Source organism: Aythya fuligula, chromosome 5, assembly GCF_009819795.1.
Source record: "Aythya fuligula isolate bAytFul2 chromosome 5, bAytFul2.pri, whole genome shotgun sequence".
Classification (NCBI taxonomy): domain Eukaryota; kingdom Metazoa; phylum Chordata; class Aves; order Anseriformes; family Anatidae; genus Aythya; species Aythya fuligula.
The window spans coordinates 60,489,382-60,504,260 of record NC_045563.1 but is presented as its reverse complement, the minus strand read 5'-3'; the positions used below and the strand labels follow the sequence as shown (position 1 = coordinate 60,504,260).

Here is a 14,879-nt window from a genome sequence, read left to right as displayed (position 1 = left end):
CTTGCTCCACGAAAAAAATCATCAGTCGTTAGCAGGTATGTAGAAATAACCTCATACACCACATCCAGTTCAGCAAGCAGAACAGCTTAGCTTCAAACAAAGCTTCTTGGTAAGATTCAAAACAGAAGAACTGATTTAAAACTGAGATGCCTTTCAATTACTGATGGCTTTTAAACACTTATTCCACTTCACAAAACAAGCCGCAGAGGTAAGTCTCCCATAAGTAGAAGAACATGACATAGAACAAGTAACTACAATAACAAGCTAGAGGCTGAGGTTCTTAAAAATGGATAAAGAAGCCAACGTCAGAACAGATAAATGGAAGACTAAGAAGTCCTGCAGAGTCTTATAAATTAAATACGTTATCAATGTCGAGATGTCAGCATGTAATAAAAGCATAATAAAATAATGACAAATTTGCAGAGACAACTCATGAGAAACTATTAGGCTGGAAGGTAGCTAGTTACTGTGCAGCTATGCTGTTACCATTTGTGAACTTTGCAAACTTAAGACATGACAGATGAATACAGTGCAAAAATTGCAGAGGTTCTCTTACGAGATGATAGCTTTCAAGTTCAGATAAAATCTTCTCACAAGCAAGCCAGTGTCGGGAAACAGACTCACCTGAGATACCAAAGAACTATTCACCTGTTCCTGTAAGGCTTTTTTCAGCTGGCTCACATCGTTTTCTAGTTTCAGATATTCATTCCAGGCATTTTCCATTTCCTAATAACAAACAAAATATTCTAATGCAATGTTATGATAAACCTGGATATCACTCTATCCATTTCTTAAGCATAAAACTGGTGTTTAACACTTGAACTGACTCTACCACGCTACGAAGGGAGAAAGTCTACTCCAGTTTGATTTCCTTGAACCTTCCCCCTCTATTTAAAATAAATTTGTAATTAGAATTCAAACAGTCACCTAAACCAGAATTCGTATTATGAAACACAAAGCAGGATATTCTTTAAAAGCTCTACTGACTGTACTGCGATGTCATTATAAGCAAATAAACAAGCAGATACTTGGAAAATAAAGCCTGCAAAAAATCTGAAGTCTGGAGTAGTTTCTATGTAAGGAGGGACGGAGTAGGGTTTTTGGTTGGTTGTTTTTCTCTGAAGTCTGGCAAAGACATAACTCGGGAGTTGAGGGGAAGAAATAATGGAGGTTTACAAAACCCTGAGTTGCACGGAGAAATCGACTGGCTGTTCCCCATCCTTTCTCACACAACAATATGGGTCTACCACATCAAACAAGTGTGAGTCAGGCTCTAAACAAATAAAGTGGCTGTCCACACAGTCGGGAACAGTTCTGTGCAATACTTTGCCAAATGATGTTTTGGATGCAAAAGTTTCACAGAATTTAATAGGAGTCTTGGACAGATACACTGGTATAAGATATACTGAGGATTGCTGAAGAGATAAAAATATATTTTATATTTAAATACTTTTTAAATAGTATTTAAATACATTTAAATACTACTGGCATCTTAATGTTCAGATCTTACTATAGAAAAGGCGTTTTAGAAACAATCTTACAAAGAGATGATCCCACATTCATTAAGAGGTAAGAATAATACAGTGAGTGCATAACACCTAGGCTTAAAATGTTCTCTTTCACAGCCAATTCTTACAAATATTTTTGCTTTTAAATGTTTCGATTAAGTCATAATATTAACAGTACATTTTGACTGAAATATAAACAGACATTTCCAAGCCCTTTTCCCTTGGAAAAATACCATGGAATCATGCTTGTATTTCCACTGCGAAAAGGGCTACCTGAAAGATTTGCAGTTTAAGCCCCATACATGAATGGCAGAACTATAAAGAAATCTTCAAGCACTTTTTGGGGGTGGGGAGGGCAGAACGAGATGGGTGCATTGAAGAGGAAAGCTAGAGACGTAGTTTAAATTGTTCTGACTTGGCGTCCTGTACCTTAACAAGATCTGTTCACAATAGGACTTAATTTCCCCATCCAAAGGGAAAAATACAGTTTAACTGGCATTTTAGTTACTGTTTCCTTGAAACAACCAAAACCACATACCGTCGAAACTTTGGATATTTCAGCCCGAATATGTATGAGGTCCTCTTGCAAAAGTCTCTGCTGGTAGGAAATTTTTTCTGCATGCTGTGGTTGGTCTTTGTACTGTTCCATCTGCCTGTGTAAAACCTCCAAAACTGACTCCAGCTGATCCTAACAGAGAAGCAGGCAGCAGTTAGCATTTACAGCAAACTTCACTAAATTACCTGTGCGAAGACAAAAGCTGTTTTTCACGCCCACAGTATTTCCTCTAAGCCACTACGTTAGCATTGACCTCCTATTGTGGAGACTAGGATGTGAATGAAAACCTGCAAGAGCTTTAATTAATCACTATAACCAAAATTCTCTGATATTTTCCACTATATCTGCTTTGATAGCCAAGCCTGTACAAAAAAAAAAAAAAAAAGTGAGATTTTTTTTTCTATTTACAGTCTTTGAAAACTAATTTACAGTTTCAGAAAATCCCCTAAAGTACTATCGAATTGTGTTATATAAATAAATAAATATATATATATATATATATAGCTTCTCATTCACTGCTATAGCTCATGGGCAGGGAAGCAGATAAAGGTGCACACATGCAAGGGAAGTCAAGGAAACCCTTTTGTTACTGCTCACAGCTCCACTTGTGACCTGAATGGGCATGGAGGAAAGAAGGAGGGTTCCAACTGAACTCGTCACAGAAAATATTCCAGCATTTCAGTCATAAACCTCAGAATAAGGCTCACCATACTATCGATAAACAAGCATAAGTCTCAAATCACTACAGATCAGTAGCTCGTTTTTTCTTTTTTCTTTTTTTTTTTTCTTTAAATAAAGACCATACAAGTTACAGAGAGGGTTCAGTATGGCTCTTGCTCGCACACAGAAGCACACTGCTGTTAATGCAAACAATGTTTGCGCAGGTGGGAAGAAGTGCAAATGAAACGTGATTCTGCCTCCCACCACAGGCGTATTGAGGCATTAAGCAGAAGTATACAGAAATGTGTATGCACCCCAATTTTTGAAAAATGCCAGAAAATGAAATATATGTAGTTTTAAAACATTCACTTACAAAAACTCATTTTCTAAAACAACGTAACTCAATCCTAACATTATGTCACATTGTATTTTTCCTTATATGTTTATATATACAAAGAAAAGTACTGCAATGCAAACAGCATCCGGTAATTTGATTTTTTGTTTGCAATTCTGTAGTTTATAACGATTTATTTTATTAAAATCTTTTTCATCTACTCACTTTATTTTCCTTCAGAGCTCTTATTTTGTCCTCCAAGTCCTGCAGAATTCTGTCCTGCTCACAGAAAATGCTCAGCTTGACCTGAAAAGAAAATCATTTAAATATTACATATAATATTAAATTAATATAATAATATTAAATTTCTAAAAAGAAGAACAGCGTCCACTAACAATAACTTACCCCAAGGAGCATAAGAAATGCGAACAATTAACAGTACAAATAGCCAAAACAATGCAAGAGGTTCCAAAGTGGTATTTGATACTTACATCAATATCACTTTCTGCAATCTTGACAGGTTTTGTACTTCGTTCTTTTAACGTGTCACGCCCTGTCACCTAAGAGGAAAAGTTTTTAAAGATCTGAGAAATTTGTTTCAAACTAAAACTTCACTATGCTTCAGCAATGAAAAAAAAAAAGTTTTGTTGAATATTCAAGTTTATCAACAGAGATAGACAAAATTTTGGATACAAGGCTTTTCAAAAATGCCACTATTTTTTTTTCAGGGAGGTAATCAGAAAGGATTATTAGTTATATTAGGTTATTTAATTACTCTTAGAGTAGCTTAAAATTCTGTACAAAATAGCATAATCCCCTCTGTCTATGGTTACGACAGCCCTGTTCCTGAAAAACCTAAGAGTTTTAACTGTCCACCTTTAATACCCTTCTTGAACCCGAAGGACCTGAATAGTTCCTTCAAATGTGTGATTGCAAGAATAACAGCATTAATTAATGACTAAAAATATATCTTTCTGGCAACTGTTTCATTCTACAAAGGACAGTCTCTTCCACAGTACAAGGTGAATTTTATTAAAGATAGACTGCTAAAAGAGTGCTAGGGTGGGATTTAAATGTAATTAATCTATTTTGACATGCTTATAATATACCAAATCTCTCATTCCATAAATCACTGCTTCCATATGCCATTTCTGGTGAGATTATCATCTTCTCACGTAACGCAGTTTTTACATCAGTACAGAAACTATACTATATGATGCTTCCAGCAATCTTAAAAGAAAGCTATGTCTATCCCCGCAGAAAAGTTTATTACTTCCACTGTTTATATTCGACCCTTTTGGTGAATAAATAAGGCTAAGGGAATCGTCACAGAATACAGCTCACAAATCACATGGGTTTTGTGAGCTTTAAAATCAAAAGGCTAAATGGTACTCAATCAGAACACTTTTATATTTTGTTAAAGCAAATATTATCTTACGAAAGAAACAGCTGGCGTTCAGGATAGCGCTCATGTATCTTGTATTCTTTCATACAGGAAAGGATTTATGAATAAATGTTCACCTAATTATTGTACTCAATAATATAAAGCCAAAAGTTTTGTTGTTGTTGTTGTTTGTGGTGGTTTTGTTTTGTTTTACTTTTTTTTTTTTTAAGTGGGAGAGAAGGGGCCATTTGCCATTTGCTGACTGTGGTACAGATTTCAAGCGACACAGTTCACTGATCAAGCTACCAGGGTCCTACAGGATCACACTACCTTTCTTTAAAGTAATTGAATTTTACTGCAAGTCTAAATAAATCCTTGATACAACCTCAGTTTCTCCTTTAATATGGTGCATGAAGTTTGACAGCTACAGGCAATATTTGCAAAGAAACTACATTTAAGACAGAAGATTACGTTCATTTATGTTTAAGGTCTCCTCTCCTCCAACTGTGGTCTCCCTTCACGTACTTATCATGGGATTTCACGTGGGGAAAGTTACACATTTGCTACTTCCCCACTACCAAAATCAAAGGCATTTACTATCTCTCAAGAAACATTTCCATTTTCAAACATTTTCATCTTCAGCAGTGTTATGCTTTATCTAAGAACCCCCCCCCCGTCTTTTAAAGGCATTAAGGAAATTATTTAAATACTAACTCCTATGTATAACAGTAAGAAATAATTGCATAGAAACAGAACTTTAGCACGTCCAAATATTAATTTTGCACATTTAATTACCTGCAAATTAACAGGATGCAAAAGCCTTTTTCAAAGCCATGAAATTAACACAAAGACACAGTCCACAGATTTGGGGGATATTTAAAATTACATAATCCCAGCTGTAAGGATTTTGTTAATTTTTCAAGCAGTGAACATGAGGACATAATGAAGATTCAGCATGCTTTCACATTTTCAGAACTGCACACAGGAGTCGCTGCTCGACACAACCATTTTCAAACCATGAGAAAATGAAACCAAAGTCAGCCAGAACTTTGCATACAGACTCCAAAGTGGGGAGGCGGGGAGAAACCAAAAAGGAAAAAAAAAAAGGGAAGAAAATCTTACAGAAAGCTCTACTGTTTACTCCAAGACACCTGTAAAAGCCAGAATATGTAAACATCGACTGCTAAGTTGAAAAGCAATGGGATGAGCGCAGTTCAGATGCAAGCAGTCTTACATGTATACTGGAAAGTAACCCCTGTGCTGAGTTCTTCAGCACTTTGTAAATCATGTTGATCAGAGGTCCGTTATTTTCTATCTGTTTCAAACAAAAGTTCAGTAACAACTTGTTACAGGTCAAAGAAACACAACCTTAGCACACAAAACTCCATGAGCAGCAGCAATCTCATGCTCTCCTTCCACACACATCCTCGAGGTGTAGGATCTGTATAATCTCCCATCACAGAAGCTGTAACTGGCTATTTATCTATCTTGTTATATTTTGGACAGGTTGTCTTGAACCCTAAGACTTCTTTCCTTTCACAAAGCACACATATAAACACACAACACAACCTAGGATTTATTCAGAGTTGTCCAGCTGCAGCTTAAGAAGCTCCGGGAATCACAGCAAGACGTTTTCTGGTGTGTAATACACCATAACGCTTGCACCACGAGCTCCGTGCTGCTAACTTGAGCAACCCAGTGAAGACCTTAGGGACCCAAGTCCCTCCAATCCCACTTACCACTGCTCCCGAAACAAATATTACCCGCGTGGCACAACCTTGCACTAGCAGCCTCTTTCAACTGCAGCAGAAACAAAACAGCTTCAGATATTAGAGCGTGACTGCAGAAGAACGAAGCAGGACCGCTGCTAAACCACTGAGAGGGCCCCAGATCTGCTTAAATTGGTTGCACGATTTATGCCTAACAGCACAAACTTTGCTCTACCTCTGCAGGCCTCCTTCCCTGTTTCTGTTTCACACAGAAGCTTGTAGGAAAATGTATTTTTCTATCCCTTACTATTCCTTACTGCTTTTCTAATACAGGGTCGCACTTTTTCACCTCCGTTTTTGGGATAGAAAAAGCTGTAACACATCGCTGTGGAAATCCATTTGCAGAAAAGGCATGGTTATATATATATATATATATATATATATCTATAGCATAGAGATACAACATCTCTTTCATGCCCCATATACCTCTTTTTAATGAGTGAAAAGGAATAGAGAGTCATTGGTTTATTCTTTTTCCTTTTTTAAATGTCAGAAGTATCTTGCTTGCAGGAGAAAAATATTGAAATTGATTCATATTTGTAAAGTTCATCTATTTCATTTACACAACCGTCAGGACAATGCACTGTAATACTGAACAATACCATGGTGGTATCAACATCAAAATATTTCTTAACACTTTAAAGCTTTTAAATAATACTCAAAAATAGACTGATAAAGTAAGGATAAGAACAACGTTTCTCTGAGGACAAAACATCTGAGTTATGACAAATTACTAAATACCATGTAACCAGTTACTGCAATCTGTTTTAATACTGTGGCATGAATTATGCAGTTAATTAAATGTTTAATAACTACTCCTTGTTGAAGAGTTATATTTCAAAACCTCTAGGAGGAAGTCTCTTCAGAGATAATGGATGAAGTACAAAAATGTTTAGCTTCAGTTCTAAAGTCTTTAATCCTATTTGAAATTGTTTAATCAGAGTGGGGCTAACTCAAAGCCCAATGAACTCAAAAGACAGACTTGAAATAAAAGGCATTATATCTAAGCCTTCACTGTCTGAAATGCAAGATACCACGTATATTAACTGTGAATTTGCCATATTCCACCTTTACCAAATCAATATGTAATTTGCTTTGTTTCATCGAGCACTCTGTTTTCCTCATGCTGCTAAACAAAGTCTCTCTTCAGTAATTTCTATTAAGCAGCAAAACACAAATTCAAGCACAAGAAAGATACCTACTCAATTTTCACAAGGTCTCTTTAATCTCTCAACACCCTGACCTGAATTTCACATTTCTGGCCCACAACTGAAGGAAGGTTATTCTTCTTCCGAACTTGAGGGTATTTAACTGAGAAAGACACGACCACCTTGAAAAACCAGATCGCTCTTACAGAACCACGCTCGACACTTTGGCTGTCAAGATTTTTCATAAGGGAGTTCGAACTAACATTATCTTTCCACAGAAAGAGCAGGTTGTCCCCATACGTTATTCTTTCTGGCTGCTTTTGGTTGGTGCTACGCAGGCTGCACCTGGGATACAGTTAATTTGGCACAGCCCTGAGCAAGGCCTGAAGGGATATGTGTCCAACTGATTTTCAATCTGTACATTTGTGATTACAGCAGCTCATATATATGAGCATTTACACTACGTATACCACACAGAGCATGTGATTCATAAAATGTGTAACACATTGCTCATATTTTCCATTGATCTATTTGGTTTTCTATTCAGACACTCAAACATCAGATGAAATTGAAATTCGTGCAACACTGGTCCAGGTAGCTTACTAGTGGCAGATATGGAAGGTATTCAGTTTAGATGGATGTTTTGATGCTCAGTACTGTATTTTGTTATTATTAGGAAATATGACTTAATATTACACTAACATATTTGTGCACAGGTAAATAGATAGATTTTACATCTCTTAGCTATAATAACATGAAAATAAATGAAAGGTGCCAATTAATCACCACATTTTCACCCCAAAAAAGTAAGAGCTTATAAATACAGGATATTTTAAAAACAAGGAAAAAGCTCAAGTAGATTTAAAGGGAACAGCTGAATTGAAAAAACATCTTATTTTAGCTTAGAGGAGTTGACTTCGTATTGGTTCTAATGCTACAGCAAAAAAGCATTTTGAATCTATTTTTTAATCTGGTTTCTCTAAACCCACAAAATACCATTCATCTGGAGTAGCAATAATACAAATTCTACCTACAAACTGAAGCACCTGTATTTTCTGAGTTTGCACATTAGTTCTAAAGCCACTAATACGAACACACTCAACATTTTAAGCACAAAAGTGATGGCAAAAGACAGAGTTTCTGTCTCGGAACCCAAAGTGATTTGAAAACCTGAAGGAACAAAGACGATACAGAAAAGGTTGCTGGGTTAAAGACAATGGAAGTAGACTCATAAAGTCTTACCTTCAGATCCAAATACTCCAAATCCTTTTTCAGCTGGATATAAGTGTCATCAGCCTTGAGGTAATTACATAGAAAAAAAAAAAACAAAAAAACAAAAAAACAATATATTTGAAGGTTTGAAAAATAATTCAGAATACTTGGATTGGCTATGTATACGAAAATGATGAAAGAGGAACCAAAATAACAGAGTAGGAAGTACATGAAAAGCATATTTGCTCCACCAGCATATTGCTATTTACAGCTGAAAGATGGGCAAAATATTTCCTGAGTGCATTACTGCCTCACGCCCACCCTCTGAAGATATGGATTTGAATCCTCCAGCTCCAACAAGGCACATAACTACCTTAAACAACAGATTTTCAGAAGTTATTTTTTCAAGACTTTTTTTGCTGACTATCCCTTCTTCAAAAAACTCATGGGGTTGTCCTCCACCACAGTATGTCCCTGCGAGAGAAGGCTTTACCTAACTGAATGTCAGATATAAATGCCTCTAAATGCCTCTCAGATGCCTCTATGTATCAAATCATTGGAATACGTCTGAGCACGTTATTATATTATTAGATATTAATTCCTTTTTTTAAGGAATATAAGAAATATATATTTCTTATAACACATATTCTCAGTGGCTAACTCCTAGCTGCTGTCAGCTTAATGCTATGGTTACATTCATCTAGCAACATCTTCATCAGAGTCACTTAATGAAAAGCGTGCATACGAGTCGTAACAGAATTATTTCTTCTTTTTTATTTTTTTTGATATAAGGGGTATTTGCAATACGTAACAAAGTAAAACTTAACTGTTGCAAATTGATTTTTAATTAGCCAAAATTCCTACGTTTTTTGCTGAAACTGTTGTATGTTATAATTTTATATCCTTGATTCATGAAACTTCAGAATAAAAGAAATACACAACTATACCTTATTCAAGTTTTGAACCAATCAGACTGTGTATTTAAAGAAGGAAAGAAAACTTTTTTTTTTTTTTTGCCATAAAATCACTGCATCACATCTGCATTTCTTCAGAGGTGTTCACTTACAATTATGTCCAATATCCTTGCAAATCTGGCTGAGGACTTGGCTAGAAACTATGCCCATTTTTAAGGAGAAATCCCTGTTGCTAAGCCCACCTTAGCGAAATTGTTCTGTAGGTGAGGGTAAGTACATAAAATAAACTTTTCCAAATTTAAAAATAAAAAGCCTTCAAGTTTAGGCCAATACATAGCCTCCACCAATTACAAATGTTTTATCCCTGTTTTTGCAGCTCTAATACAGGCCAAAGAGCTCAACAAATACATTTGGTTCATCTCACAGTAACGTTTCAAACATCAGTGCAATCGAGAGCACTGTTTGCTTTGTTTATGACTCAAGATGCCCACAGACTTTTTATGAGCTAATGTTCACCTGCAGAACTGACACAGTTACAAGCTCGTATGGATGTACAAACTGGCTGATGCGTTTCAACTTGCAGGTGACACAGCATGTAGGACAAGGAGCCAATCCCATCACGAAAGCAGCACAAAGAAATGGTTTTGCCTCCGAGTGAGCATAGTCTTTTAACCCACATTTCTGAAGATGCAGCATTTTCAGAAATAATATAAAGAGGAAAGACACGTAACACTTTGTAGCATACGCACTGGCACCCTGTAGCTTAAAATGCTCATCTCAGAGCGAGTACAGCAGCAAAGAAAAACTGCAAACAACCTGGGAACTGCAGAGCTCCGAAGAATGGGCAAGAAAGCACAGACTCGAGCATGCCACCGACGAAGCATTTGCAGAGTCACAAAATGTCATAGAGCACAGAAGAGCCAAGCAGCAGCTGACCTGATAGGTGGAATTAGTTGGCAAGTGCTGCAGCAATTGTGCGATTGTGTAATTTCGTATACTAGCCAACTTAGCCTGATGTCTCCTTAATCGAATGAGAAGCAATGTTAGCTCTTCAGGCTGCAGGTATTTAGACACATTGTAAAGAGGAAATTAGCAGTCTTCAGGGAGAGTAACTGTAATTACATTTTTCACCTCAGTGCCCAGAAAGCAGTTACTTGACATGATTAAGCAATTATTTCATTAACTTCACATTTGGTCAAATAAACATAATAAAAGTGGAATCCTGTAATAACAGACAGCTCGCTCCCATTCTCATTGGGAGTAACAGCAAAATTCCTACAGGCTTTATTATTCCTACAGGTTGGCTAAGATCAAGTTTCAGATTCAGGCTATTTATGTTTAAGCTAAGAAAAATAACCACTACGGAATAAGCAGAATTTTAAAAATTTACGATATTAGGATGACAAAAAAAAAAAAAAAAGGAGAAGAAATTGCTCTTTCAACTTACCGACTTGCCATGCAAGCTGGGCGCGCTCACAGTATGGGTCATGTAGCCCATAGCTGGCATGGAGCGTCGATCAACGTGAGCTGAGCTCTGTAAGAAGCCACAGGCAGAACTGTGAGGATTGTCTCAGGTGAGAGGTATGCTACACTTGAGGGGAAATTCAGAAGATATGCACCTCTGCCAGAAATTTTCTGTTTGAACTCAAGCCATGCTTAGATCAGGGAACATTCGTGGGCCAGCCAGATCCTTGAGGATTAAAAACTTATAAAAGAACAAATGCAACCGGCTTAGGACCTGTGATGCTGGACAGAGCAGCGGATTCTGGCAGCGCAAGATACTTCGGAAGCTTGTGCAAAGTGCTTTTCAGCGAGTTAAAAAATATAGATATTCATAAAATGTCTCGCACACAAACTCACACACACACGTAATGTCTCCCAGAGAAATCAGCCTGGCTGATGCCCTTAAATAGCAGGCTTGTACTCCAGACAGTAACAACTGTGAATGCCCTCCTTTAGCCATGGAACAGTTCTCCACGCTAAGCTCCTGACGTGAGTGACACCTTGTGGCAATGGGTCCCATTAATACCAGGTTTTATTAAATAATCACATTTGATACGCCTCTTTCTGCTTATAATACAAAAACCTGCTTCGCATCCATTCTTTCATCTTTTCCTCAAACTCTTCGGTTATCTTCAACACAGACTAAACGTCTGATGATTTATATTCGTTCCTCTGAATTTTACTGTATGCTGTTTTGTTCTACCCCAACCCTCCACCTTTTTTTTTTTTTTTTTTTTTTTTTTAAGGTGTAACTGAATAGAATTAAGTAAAGCATAAATTAAGTAAAAGATTTCTGTGGACACATGCATTTAAATATAAAATGATGCTGTGTGTTTACATGAACATGAGTGTTTTTCTCCAGAAACGTCTATGGAAAAGTTTTACAGACAACGAAGATTTTGTTTTCATACATCGGTAAAACCAATGTGACATAAAAACGTTTTATTCTGTGAGTAAAATTTATGCAGCTACATTACACAGGAAGGGAAGAGCCTTCTGCACATTCCTTCATAAGGGATGTAATGCTGCTTCAACTTACACGTGGAGAAACCAATGCCTGGTATAACATAATCAGGAGTTAAAAAAAATAGCAATAATTTTCAGTGCTGCACATCACCGGACTACTTCATTCTCTGACAGAATATTATAAATCTAGAGATGCTGAAAGACATCTGACAGCTACACAGCATCTACTAGGAAAAATCTCAGCTGTCCGTGAAGCTGGCATGCAACCTCAGTTCACGGTCCTGAACAGCCACGCTGGATGTGCATGTGCAGGACTCTGCAAATACTTTCCCCAGCTGAGCCCACGGATGAAGTTAAAGAATTGGCTGAATACAGAGGCTTTCATTCCCACTTATTCCGGTGTAAAAGCTACCGAGGCAAGTTCTACATTGATTCAATCCTGAATTTCCCTAATTTCCTCAGGCAAGGGGAGCCACGTGGAGTACTGAGTTAGAAAACCTCCAGATAAGAGTTTAGCGAGTACAATCAACTGCTCTGCAATTCTGCAGGAGGTTAACGTTTCAGCCCAACACAATTTGACTTTGGTTAGCCCAGTGCTATCAACTCCACAAAGGGCATAAACCATCAAATGTATGAGAAAGTATGACTAAAAACTAATAACTAAAAACTCAATCAGCTCCAAGACTAACTACACTAGCAAAAGGTTAAGAGAAAGTAGATATGGCAAACACTTCAGACCATGGCCATAAATATACAATCAAGGAAGAGTTCACCCTGCTGTCTTTTATATTCTTGCCTCTGTACTCTATAAATTAAAATTCTATAATGTGCGTGTTTTATAGACACACATGTAAATCTCCAGCTTTTGAATAACAATATTTCAAATCCATGTGATGTGCCACAAGTATTTGTTGTTTGGAAAGGCAAATTAATAAATCTGAAATGATCCCAAAGACATGAATTTTAGGAGAAAACTGCTCATTGTATTAACCCTTACAACTTGCACGATCTTTCATACACAAGGCAGGATGCAATGTGAATTACTAAATGAATTACTAAATGAAATAACACACGGTGCTACATGTAAAGTAGTTTGAAATTATTGTTATACTGCATACAAACCTTTACAGCGTGACTTTGTATCTTCCTGGGGGATCCAGAGAAAGGGCTGTCCGCAGTCTGCCTCTCATTAGATGGTTTAACTGTAAGCCTTTCTGCAGGAGTGTGTGGTCTCCTTGGGGGAAAGCCTTTCGGTGGCCCAGGTGGAGGAATATCAGACGGAGAGGGTGGAACGGATATCGATCGTGGGACATCCAGCGAACTTTTTGACTTACCCCGATCCATAAAGTCCGAAGAGCCTACGTACAGCGGGGCAGTGGGGCTGCCATGCTTAAATTGCTGTCTCTGCTGCCACTCGTAGAGCTGCCAAACAGTTCCGTCCTTGTTTGCTTTCCTTTCCTCCTGGGACATCTTCAAGTGGCTAACACGGTCTTGTGCGTACTTGTAGTCACTCGGCAAATTGCGGTTTGGTGGCGGCGGTGAGCTCCCTGAAGGCTGCCTGGTATTCTTTGGCAAAGTGTGATAGTTCTCAGGAAAAGGTGGATTGGGGCCCTGACGGGTAAGAGTCTGATCAGAAGCGAGGCTGCAAAGGGATGGGGGGAAGGGTAAAAATTAAGCATATATTGGTGAGTAAGAGTGGGTGATTAAAATAAAACAAAATAAAGCCTCTAATAACATCAGCTACAGGAAACAACACCCAAGATTCCTTTAAAAAAGGAGTTTACAGCAACATTAACAAAGTAATATTGATGAAACCTACCCTGCACAAAAATACTACATTGTATTTGTGGACTGATAACAATACCTCTAAACAGAGGCTATTAATTTAGTGTCTGCCCTAGAAGGACCTACTAGAAATAATCTTAAGGGACAGATGATTACCAGTACTTAGACCAAAAAAAGTGTGAAGAACGCGAAGAAAGGCGTCATTGTAAGATTTAAAGAGCGATCTGTAAATGAATATGCATTTTTTCTGGAAGTCTGTTCACCACCAGGTGGTGCAGTTTGCGAAGCACAAATACACGCTCCTTGCAAACAATTCCCTTCAAGAAAGGAAGGGATCGCACCCATTGCAGAATGAGCATCTCACACACTTTTTGCTTTGTTTACATGAACATAAAAATTACATCGCACAGGGAAAGCCAGGAAACTTGGATGCAATTGCCTAGGTACAGGCAGGTTGCAATTCCTCCGTGTATGAAGTGAGGAGAAACCTCCAGCAAAGGCAACAGGCTTCAATCGAGTGGCACCTCCTTCCACACGAGGTTTCAGACCCTTAAAAGTAATTTGTGTTATGGGAAAACAGCCACTATGACAACGTACCAATATCTAGAACAGGAAAGGGACAGCATCCCGAATGACTCCAATCAGGCCCTAGTGGACACTTGCTTTTCTCAGAAATCAAGAGGAAAATGAACAGAAGTAGATGTTCTTGAGACTCTCCCTCTTTTAAATGATGAGGTATAACGAGTATAAAAAGGAAAGCAGGCGGTGAAGAGTGAAAAAAAAACGGCCTATGCCATATGATTATTTACCACAGAAGTCATTCAGGACCTGCAATGGTGAGCAGCTACACACAAAGTATTGCAGAGAGAGCAGTTAATTGTTCAAGAGAAAAAAAAATGCAATTATTGGAAACACGATGTCCATTCCTGGCAACACACAGAAGCTAACAAAGACAAGTAAAGTCTCTTCCTATCCAACTCAGGAAGATTTCTGCATGGTAGGAAAATAAATATGTTTAACGCTGTATTTGCAAGAAAGGAAATTCCTCAACACGACATTATTTAGTTGGGAAAATATTCGGCTGACTTTTATCAGACTGATTTTTTTGGTTAGTGTGAATAAACTGTGCATTCACTGTGT

At 37.6% G+C, this 14,879-nt stretch overlaps 1 protein-coding gene across 7 annotated transcripts in view; it reads right to left on the bottom strand.

Moving 5' to 3' along the window:
• The window catches only part of PLEKHA7 (pleckstrin homology domain containing A7), a 134,372-nt gene that overhangs the window by 18,883 nt on the left and 100,610 nt on the right, over positions 1 to 14,879 (bottom strand). For all 7 annotated transcript variants that reach the window (XM_032188991.1, XM_032188995.1, XM_032188992.1 and 4 more), the window contains 7 exons: positions 13,077 to 13,596; positions 10,933 to 11,019; positions 8,602 to 8,655; positions 3,550 to 3,618; positions 3,284 to 3,364; positions 2,047 to 2,196; positions 625 to 726 (listed from right to left, as the gene is read on the bottom strand). In XM_032188991.1, coding sequence (XP_032044882.1) covers positions 625 to 726; positions 2,047 to 2,196; positions 3,284 to 3,364; positions 3,550 to 3,618; positions 8,602 to 8,655; positions 10,933 to 11,019; positions 13,077 to 13,596 — 1,063 coding nt within the window. The remainder of the gene's footprint in view (positions 1 to 624; positions 727 to 2,046; positions 2,197 to 3,283; positions 3,365 to 3,549; positions 3,619 to 8,601; positions 8,656 to 10,932; positions 11,020 to 13,076; positions 13,597 to 14,879) is intronic.